The sequence below is a fragment of the Cajanus cajan genome, chromosome 6 (assembly GCF_000230855.2).
Source record: "Cajanus cajan strain Asha chromosome 6, NIPB_CcT2T_4, whole genome shotgun sequence".
Lineage (NCBI taxonomy): Eukaryota > Viridiplantae > Streptophyta > Magnoliopsida > Fabales > Fabaceae > Cajanus > Cajanus cajan.
The window spans coordinates 54,290,174-54,301,526 of record NC_138522.1 but is presented as its reverse complement, the minus strand read 5'-3'; the positions used below and the strand labels follow the sequence as shown (position 1 = coordinate 54,301,526).

At 29.6% G+C, this 11,353-nt stretch overlaps 1 protein-coding gene across 1 annotated transcript; it reads left to right on the top strand.

Annotated features, from left to right (window-relative positions):
- The first annotated feature begins 443 nt into the window (after positions 1–443).
- On the top strand, positions 444–10,710 carry LOC109796084 (ABC transporter G family member 34). The gene is made up of 20 exons (XM_020355712.3): positions 444–1,132; positions 1,822–1,942; positions 2,391–2,479; positions 2,608–2,692; positions 2,778–3,068; positions 3,234–3,324; positions 4,491–5,391; positions 5,566–5,726; positions 5,844–5,947; positions 6,076–6,241; positions 6,333–6,419; positions 6,680–6,801; positions 7,136–7,468; positions 7,580–7,870; positions 7,988–8,071; positions 8,157–8,290; positions 8,390–8,617; positions 8,780–8,951; positions 9,227–9,481; positions 9,725–10,710. The coding sequence occupies exons 1-20, from the start codon at positions 783–785 to the stop codon at positions 9,992–9,994; spliced, it is 4,335 nt and encodes a 1,444-aa protein (XP_020211301.1). The 5' UTR covers positions 444–782; the 3' UTR covers positions 9,995–10,710.
- The last annotated feature ends 643 nt before the right edge of the window (positions 10,711–11,353 follow it).

The following is an 11,353-nucleotide window of genomic DNA, read 5'->3' as shown; positions in this document are numbered from 1 at the left end:
ATAATGTTATTAATTTTTGTAAATTTTATAAAATGATAATTAAGTTATATTATCACTTATATTTTATGACTCTTATCTACAAGTCATTTAAGATTTAAAATTTTTTAAATTTAACATTTTTTAACTAGAAATATATTTAAGTTAATTACTAAATTTAAATCATATATTAAAGTTTATTTATCTTAAATTTTACTTTATTATTATAAATACGAGATCTCGCGTAAGCGTCGTTTGCCCATTGCCAATAGGATCGACTTGGGTATATATAATTTTTTTTTAATGTGTAACTTCAATTTTATCAAATAATTAAATATAGAAAAAGTATAAAGAATAATATTGAGATAAAGTAATGTTATTATATCTATAATAGCATTTTATAAATAAAAAATTATAATAATCTATTAACTTATAGTAATATTTTAATAAATGTAAGTAGGTAAATGAATGTATGAATGATTCCTTTATATTATACTACAAATTGTATATTTAATTGATTTTTACATTATTGCATCTATATTTTTTTGTTGGATAACCCTTTTTTTTTTACAATACTATTCCAAATTCTAAAAATTTCTTTATACATCACGTGCATTTCTATGACACATTCATGACCACAGATTTTCATCACCTCTACATTCGATCTCCCTATTTTTCCTTTCAAACTAAAAATGCTTAGAGTATATGCTATATATTTGAAATACACATATAACATGTTGCTATCATATTGTTTTTAATTGAAGTTGAGATTATCTGACACTGAGATCACTTCAGCTAGCAAAAAGATGGCTTCGATGATGTCAAAGAGTGCGAGAAGAAAAAATGGGCGGAGTTGGCCCTCTGAGACGTGGATGGAATCTACCCCTTCAGGTGTGTTCAACACAAGAAGTAGACACATCGAAGAGGATGATGAAGATGATCTCAAATGGGCCTTGATCGAACGCTTACCCACCTTGGATCGCGTGAGGAAAGGGATGCTCAGAGTAGTTCTTGATAATGGTAAGGTTGAGTTTTGTTCGGTTGATTTCAACAATCTTGGGTTACAGGACAAGAAGCTGTTACTAGAGAGTGTACTAAAGTTCGTGGACGATGATAATGAAAAATTCTTACGTAGACTCAGAGACAGAATTGATAGGTATATTTTTCATTTTTTTTTATAATTGTATTAACGAGATAATTGAAGCTAAATTCTCATGCATTTGTCATTACCAAAGAAAAATTCTCATGCATTTGTCTAGTATTAAGAATAGACGTGAATTGAATAGAATTGGAAACATTTTCATGTCATTTGATCAACTTTAAATATTTCGGTTGGTTTATTTTATTTTATTTTATTTTTGTTTTTTATCTGATCAATGCTATTTATCATATTCAATTTAGTTTAGTTTACATCGAGTTATTGAAGTTATTATTAAAATGATAAATAATAATTAGTTATATTAAATAACTTGTAAAATACATTATTATAATAAGTCTACAAATTTTCAAGTTTATTTATTATGAGTAACACAATGAAAATAAAAAATAATAAGATATTTATTTAATTAGATAGATCCATTAATACTTGAATTAATTTTCGAAATCAAGATCTAATATTCGAATCAAACTGATTGATTTGTAGTTTTTTAATTTGAATCAATCTGCAGATTATCTTAATCAATTTAAATTTTTCTTTCGATTTAATTCGGATTGATTGGATCATTGGTCCGGACTCTTGTCCACAGCTGATCAGTATTTTTCATCTTTCAACATTTTTTTTTATTATTGATATTATTAATTGCTAATAAATATTTGTTGACCGAGTTTTATGTTATAAAAATACAGGGTGGGGATTAAAATTCCAAAAATTGAAGTCCGATATGAGGACTTATCGGTGGAGGGACATGTGTACGTTGGAAGGAGAGCACTTCCCACTTTACTTAATGTTACACTCAACATTTGTGAGGTGATTTTTTTTAGCTATTTTTTTTCCTTTGGTTTATTTTTTTAAAAATTTATTTTTAATGATATTTTTATCCAAGGAAAATAAATTATACAACCTTTAAAAGTAATGAAAAGGTATTCTCATTTGAAACATATATAAAATTGATTTTTTTTAATCAATTAGTGAGCTTTGGAGGGTAGTTTAAGGAATGAATTTCACTTTTCCTTATTGAGATTGAGAAAATTAAATGAAGTTAATTAACTTTTTTCTTTTTGACTTAATTTTTTTTAATCTGTTTTCTGACTTACATTTGAGACCGAAACAAATACATATAAACTTTAATTAACTGTTTGTTTTATACTAGTATATGTTATTGATGATAACACGTGTTCATCATTTTAGTTAAATTTGAAAGTATTAATGCTGTTTCATATAACTTTTTCTGATTCATTTATTGCGTGTTCGACAGAGTATCATGGGATTGGTTCGCCTTGTACCTTCCAATAAGAGAAAAAATCATATTCTCAGAAACATTAGTGGAATCCTAAAACCTTCAAGGTATAGCTTATAAAAATTCTTATAAAACATTAGCGGATGACATTTACTGATTAATTAATAATTTTAATATTTATTTAATGTTATTTGAGAATTAATTAACCTTATTTTATTTAACATGGTAACCTTAGGATGACGCTACTTCTAGGTCCTCCAGGTGCAGGGAAAACAACATTACTTCTAGCACTTGCAGGGAAGCTTGACCAGGATTTGAAGGTTCATTCACAATTAATTCTTCTTAGTTTTTATCATCTTAATTATGTGTAATTCTTTATGACGATTATTTTTATGTTATGAGCAGGCTTCTGGGAGAATCACATACTGTGGGCACACACTAGATGAATTTGTTGCAAGAAAAACATGTGCTTATATTAGTCAACATGACCTTCACTGTGGACAAATGACAGTGAGAGAGACATTGGATTTTTCAGCACGTTGTTTAGGTGTAGGCACGAGGAATGAAATGTTGGAAGAACTTTCAAGAAGGGAAAAAGAAGCAGGAATTAAGCCAAACCCTGATATTGATGCATTCATTAAAGCTATATCCATATCAGGCCAAAAATCTAGTTTGGTCACAGATTATATTCTCAAGGTTTGTAGCATAAACTCTCTGCATTGACTTAACTTTAGGTTATATAATACTACAATAATACTGGTAGTATAGAAGGATTCCTAGCTACCATAAAAGCATTAATGTCTAGGTACTAATTATTTGTGTGTATATTTACTTTTTATTTATGTTGTTATATTTTTATAGACACTTGGACTGGATACATGCGCTGATATTATGGTTGGGGATAACATGAGTAGGGGTATTTCTGGTGGACAAAAGAAACGTCTTACAACAGGTAAATTACTTCTCTCCATGCTTAACCAACAGACTTAATTTACTTCCTCCATTTCAAATTAACTGATAAGTACATGGATTTAGAAACATAATTAATAACTTAAAACTGGACCATTAAATTTTACTAAAACATTTTAGAAACACAGATTTAGAAATATTTTACTCAATAAATTTAAAACTAATCAATATAAAGATAGTAGTTTAAGATTCTGTGGTCTAATAGTAGTTGAAAAAACGAGCATTAAATAATATTATTTAATTTTTAATATAATATGTAAAAATATATTAAACAAAAAATAACATTTTATTTGTGACTTGGTACTCAACTCATACCTTTTTTAATGACAAGCAACTCATACATCATAACATATAATATTCAAAATTAAATATAAAATTAAATCAAATATATATGTTATAACATTGAAGTTCAATAAAAAATAATAATATCTATTAGCAACTCCAAATAGAAATTAAATAAATATATTTGATATGACTATCTATCATATCATAATAATATTAAGTTAAAATTATATCAATCATTACAATATTAAATTTTTTCAATTAAAAGATGGAATAAGTTTTTTTTTTATAGGGTTAAATGTTTACTGACCATTTCTTAGTTCAACTAGTTTGACTGTAGGTTTGGTCCAGATCTCTCTTTATTCTCTTGCTCAATTATTATAAATGCATTATTAAATATTTCAAAACTAATATTTATTCGGGGGAAATTAAAATAAAAATTAACATTTTATTGGAAATTCAAAAGTGTCCGTCAATATGAATTTTTTATAACGCTATAATGTCAATATAACTTTTAAAATAAATGGAGTATTGAATAAGAATATATTATTTTTTATATTATTATATCCAATTACATATTATCGTATATAGTGTGATATTGAGTTTTATAATAATCATTTTGAAAGTTAAAATCCTAATATTTGATTGTAAAAAATGCAATATTACTTTTTGACATTTATTTTTATTTTTATTATATTGGTGAACTAATTTCATTCTAGCAAGTAACTTCAAATCTTTATGGATGATGCTACTATGGGATTTTATTTGATATGAAAAAAGTATTGACAATAACGGCTTGGTTATTTTCCAATTAATGGTTTGTATAAAAACATTTATTATCTACTAATCTGTTGTACTTGGGTGTAGGGGAGATGCTGGTAGGACCAGCGAAGGCATTATTTATGGATGAAATATCAACAGGATTGGACAGTTCTACTACTTTTCAAATATGCAAGTTCATGAGGCAAATGGTTCATATAATGGATGAAACAATGGTGATTTCTCTTCTACAGCCAGCACCAGAGACATTTGAACTATTTGACGACATTATCCTACTTTCAGAAGGTCAAATTGTATACCAAGGTCCACGTGAGAATGTCCTAGAATTCTTTGAAAACATGGGTTTCAAATGCCCTGAAAGAAAAGGAGTCGCGGATTTTTTACAAGAAGTAACATCTAAGAAAGATCAACCACAGTATTGGTTTAGAAGAGATGAACCTTATAGGTATGTTTCAGTGTCTGAATTTGTGCAATCCTTCCATTCATTTCACGCAGGAGAGCAACTTGCAAAAGAGTTGAAGGTACCTTATGATAAGAGCAAAACTCATCCTGCTGCATTAGTGAAAGACAAGTATGGCATATCAAACTGGGAAATATTGAAGGCGTGCTTCTCAAGAGAATGGCTACTTATGAAACGTGACATGTTTGTTTACATGTTTAGGTTGTCGCAAATTACATTGTTATCTGTTTTAGGCTTCACTGTATTCTTTAGAACCGAAATGCCAGTGGGAAATGTTCAAGATGGACAAAAATTCATTGGAGCACTGTTTTTTAATCTAACGAATATGATGTTTAATGGGTCATCAGAACGAGTCTTGGTTGTTAATAGGCTTCCTGTGTTTTACAAACAAAGGGATTTCATGTTCTTCCCTGCATGGGCACTTGGATTACCTATGACGGTTCTCAAGATCCCAATATCCCTTATGGAATCAGGATTATGTGTTATCCTTACATACTATACCATTGGATTTGCTCCTTCAGCTGACAGGTATAGTAATACTATGACTTAATTTGCCTTCTGATTTTCCTGATTAACATGGTAGTAGTAAGAAACTTAGAGATTACTTTCAAATTAGTTTTTTATTTGGTTTTGGAGACTATTAATTATGAGGAGAAAATCATGAATATTGACACACACATATATATCCTTTTGTTTCATCAGGTTTTTCCGGCAATTCTTCGTATTTTTCGTCATTCATCACATGTCTGTCTCTCTATATCGACTCCTTGGCGCAGTTGGCAGAACAAATGTTATTGCTGGCGTGGTGAATGGCTTGCTTTTTCAATTAATAGTTGTATTAGGAGGATTTATTATTGACAAAAGTGAGACATCAATCGCTTCTTAATCTTTTCATATTAAAGTTAAATTTTTTATATTTGTAGCTCTTCTTTTATAGTCATTACATTGTTGACAAATGTTGCCTTTATATATGCCTGCAGATGATATTAAGCCATGGTTGAAAGGTGTCTCTTACATTTCTCCTATGATGTATGGACAAAATGCCTTAGTAGTAAATGAATTTTTAGATGAAAGATGGAGTAAAGTAAGAACCATTTTTCTCATTCCTTTTATTTTTCACTGCCTATGTTATGTATGAAAAACTTTACAATCAGGCTAAATTACTTTTCAAAATGTCTAAAGTATTGTCAACTATGTTTGTACATTTTGTAGCCAAATACAGACCCTAAAATAGATGAACCTACAGTTGGAAAAGCACTTCTCAACTCTAAAGGCTTTTACACAGAAGAATATTGGTTTTGGATATGCATTGGAGCCTTGCTTGGGTTTGCTATTATTTTCAACCTTCTCTTTGTCGCTGCATTGATGTATCTGAATCGTAAGTTTTTTTTTTTTTTTTTTTTGAAGTCCATAAGTGAATAGTATTTTTAGCACCGGTAAACCTTTTTAACATGAAGCTGAAATTTCAGCTTTTGGTGATTCAAGCGCATTCATCACGGATGAAGATGACAAGAATGAAAATTCAACTTCTAGACAACATATCATTAATAATGAAGGTGATTCTTGGTGATTTCAACGGTATTTTATTGTTATTGATAGAAATATAGGTTATAATAACCGACAACATTAAGTTTGGAAAAGGAATCAGATAATTTAGTTGCTACTTGTTCTCCTTAATGAGTTGAAGTTTTTGAAGTACACATATTATTCAAGATGTTGCAACATTTTTAGAGAAGTTTAATCACACATTCTTTTCATGCAAATCAAATTATTTAATAAGGCCATTTCATTTATACTATAACTTTTTGATAAACAGGAGGTCCAAGTGTAAACATTATTAGCTCTTCTAATCAAGAACGAAGAACAGGAATAGTCCTATCATTCCAACCTCTCTCACTTACATTCAATTATGTGAACTATTACGTTGATATGCCTTCCGTAAGTCACTTAATTTTAATTTATGCATTCTTTTGTGATTAAAAAATATCTTTAATCTTGCGAATGTAAGTATCATCTTAATTGGTGCTATTCTATCATTTTCATTAAAATGTTTTTTCCTTTCCAAAACAGTAGAATGAAAAAGAGGGGAGTACTTTTGTTTTGGATAACATATCTTATTGCTAAAAATTTCGACGTACAAAATAAGACAACACAAAAGAGTGGTTTTAAACTATCACTTTATGAAAATGTTGAACATCAAGCCTACCCTGAAATTTATTGGTACCTATTTTTATTTGATAATAAGGTTTTCAATTTTGTTTTAATACATCAGGAAATGAAGAGTCAAGGAATCAACGAAGATCGACTTCAACTGCTAAATGATGTGAGTGGTGCTTTTAGACCAGGCGTATTGACAGCACTTGTGGGTGTTAGTGGTGCTGGGAAGACAACCCTTATGGATGTGTTGGCTGGAAGAAAAACAGGTGGATACATTGAAGGAAGTATTAGCATCTCAGGTTATCCAAAGAACCAATCAACATTTGCTCGTGTCAGTGGTTATTGCGAACAAAATGACATTCATTCTCCAAATGTTACTGTATATGAATCACTATTATTTTCTGCATGGCTTCGACTTACCTCAGATGTAACTACACAAACACGAAAGGTGTGTTGGAACAATCTTTGTCATCTTAGCCAATGAACAATTTACTAAGTTTTTAATGCAGCATTTTTTTCAATATCTTTGATGTAGTTCTAATTTTGTTTGGTGATGTAGATGTTTGTTGAGGAAGTTATGGAGTTGGTTGAGCTTAAACCAATTAAAGATGCTATAGTGGGTCTTCCTGGGGTAAATGGTTTATCAACAGAACAAAGGAAAAGGCTTACTATTGCTGTAGAATTGGTTGCCAACCCTTCAATTATCTTCATGGATGAACCAACATCTGGCCTTGATGCTAGAGCTGCTGCTATTGTTATGCGAACTGTGAGAAATACAGTAGACACTGGGAGAACCGTTGTGTGCACAATTCACCAACCAAGCATAGACATTTTTGAAGCTTTTGATGAAGTATGTCTGGAATATGAATTAACTAGAGTTCATATGTGTCATGTGTCATTTCTTTAGTAGATTGTTGCTCTATATCTGAGTAATATATATAACAATTTTCTTTCTTTGATTTCGCAGTTATTATTGATGAAAAGAGGAGGACGCATTATCTATGCTGGACCTCTTGGTCTCCACTCACATAAGCTCGTAGAATACTTTGAAGTGAGTATCGAATGTTTTCTTTATAGTTTGAGCATTGTGTTTGGAGTTTATTGATTATAGATCTAATACACATTCTCTGATTTAGGCCATTGCAGGTGTTCCAAAAATAAAAAATGGCTATAATCCTGCCACATGGATGCTTGACATCAGCACTCCTTCAATTGAGACCCAACTTGGCATAGATTTTGCAGAGATTTATGCTAACTCTACACTTTACCAGTAAGTGTTGTGATTTTGTCACTAATATGCATGGTTATATGGTACTAGAATTCTAGGTTTATAAAATATATAACTTCATTTTCTTTATACTTTCTTCAGAAGGAACCAAGAGCTTATCAAAGAACTTAGCACCCCAGCACCAGGTTCCAATGACTTGTGCTTCTCTACCAAATATTCCCAATCATTCTTTGTGCAGTGGAAAGCTTGTTTTTGGAAACAATATTGGTCATATTGGAGAAATCCTAGCTATAATGGCATTCGACTCCTCTTCACATTATTCGTTGCTTTGTTGCTTGGTGTAATCTTCTTGAATAAAGCCAAAACAATGTAAGTCATTGAATAATTTACATATTTGTTCAAGCTTGTCTATAATCTTTAAATTAGAAGATGATTTTCCTCTCAAGTCTTATCAATGTATTGGTATATATTTTGATAATGTTGCACATTTGAAGTTAATATTGACTATTGATGAACTAATTTTGTTGACAGCCAAAAACAACAAGATTTATCCAATGTTTTGGGAGCCATGTTCACTGCTATGTTGTTCCTTGGAGCCACTAATGCAATGGGAGTGCAACCAATTGTTGACATAGAAAGAACTATTTTGTATCGTGAAAAAGCCGCGGGGATGTATTCAGCATTGCCCTATGCACTTGGTCAGGTATAAATGCATTATGTATATGAAGAGATATCTAAATCAAATTTTCTTATTATAGTTGTTTATAAGGTTATATATACTCAATAAAGGCATGCTTTGGATTCAACCAAAACCAAATAAATTCCATTGTTATTTGTTCAATGAAAATAATTTTATGAATGTTTTAAACTGATGCATCTTTATTACATAGATTTCCTTGGTAGAAGCCTTATCCCAATGGAGAATAATAATATTAATATGTAATCATCAAACTAAAACGCATTTCATTGATTTTGCAGGTGACAGTCGAGGCAATTTATAACTTAATTCAAGCAGCTATTTACACTATTGTCTTTTATTCTATGATTGGGTTTGAATGGAAGGCAGGGAAATTGTTCTCATTCTACTACTTCAATTTGATGAGTTTTATCTACTACACATTGTATGGTATGATGGTTGTAGCAATAACCCCAAGTTACCAAATTTCTACCATTTGTAGTACTGTCTTCTTGAACTTTTGGAACTTGTTCTCCGGCTTTGTCATTCCTAGGACGGTATGTTACTTGCCACTTTGATATATAATCCATGTTTGATATGCTAGAAATAAGACTCTTTAATTTCTTTTACATTTAGAAAGTTATATTTCTTCAAATATATATATATATATATATATATATATATATATATATATGGTTAGTGGAGATTTTAATATTGAAACCAATAAAAATACCTTCAATGTAGCAATTTATGATTGTATCAACACTTTCTAATTAAATTATTTCTCTTAAATGTTATAGAAAATTCCTATCTGGTGGAGATGGTACTATTGGGCCTCTCCTAGTGCTTGGTCGATCTATGGGCTTGTTACTTCTCAACTTGGGGACAAAAATGCGCTAGTAGAAATCCCAGGAGGTGAAAGCATTAGTGTGAAGGAACTCCTCAAGGAAAGCTTTGGTTATGACTATGACTTCCTACCAGTAGTTACTATTGTTCATGTAGTTTGGGTTCTCGTTTTCTTATTTGGCTATGTCTATGGCATAAAATTCCTCAACTTCCAAAGAAGATAGGCAGGAATTCTCTTATAAAGTGAAAGATGCACTTTAGAGAAATGTAATAATAACTATTGATTCAAAAATTAATAATGAGAAATTTTGATAAAAATAAATGCATGTATAATAAAATTTAAAATTAAGTATAATATTTATTATTAATTTCTTAATTAATTATTATTATTACATTTTATTTTCTAAAGTAAAATCTTCTTACTATAGAGGAGCTAGATCCTTATTTTCCTTTGGTTTTAATTAAGGAATGTTTTATGCCATCTAAACAATAGCAAACCCCTATAATATTCGGATGATTTTCACTTATAATATATATGTAGGTAAATTTAGTAGTTGGTCGCTTAATTTTTTTTTGGCAAATTGTTAAATGTGGTTTACTGGTGTTTAAATTATTTAAGTTACCTACTCATGTGTCACCCATAGACACATTAAAAAGGAAACTTTTACATGAGCGATTTTTTTTAAAGAAAAACTTTTTGTACCTAGTTTTGTATTTAAATTGTTTTCAAATGAAAAGATGGAGTTGTAACGACTTGATAAGTTCCACATTTACGACAATTCAACTATTTCTTAGCAAAAATATAATTGACAATATATCTAAGGTGATCATGTAACATTTATATAAACAACATGTAAGTTATATCTATAGAGGCTAGAAGGATAAACTATTGAAAATAAAACTCTCATGGGTTATATTACATATCCTGCACAAATATAAATATATTATATAAATACATAATTGAATACAAAATAAATTATACACTATCAATCAAGCACTTATACACAACCTTAACACATCAAAGTAGTTATCAATAAAACAAAGCTATCACCGATGTAACTTACCATCGACTGCAGAAGTCATCCCTCTAATCTTATCCTACTCCTATGAAGAATCATGATTATGGCAATCTCAATTACAAGAAAAAACATAGGACGGTAGCTTGTAAAAAGAATTTAACATATAATCACACTATTGATAATAACTTCACAACTTACAACTCAATAAGTCAATTTTCAATATATTTCAACACAATAATAATATCATCAGAAACAGCTTTAAACAACTTATACAATGTGATCAACTTAAACACAACATAATAATATATATAAATATATCACTACATTTAACATAATAATATATATAAATATATCACTAATACGTTATCATCCATATTAATATTAGAACCCCGTTCTGAATTAATTTCTATTTAAAATCTGACTAATAAAGTCCACTTTAAAAAGTTTAGATAAGTTTTGTCGATGAGATAAATGTTTTTTTTTTGGTACATGTCTCGTTAAACATGTTTTAAACTAACAAGCCCGCAAGTCTATTAAAAGAAGAGTTAATCATTTATATACTGT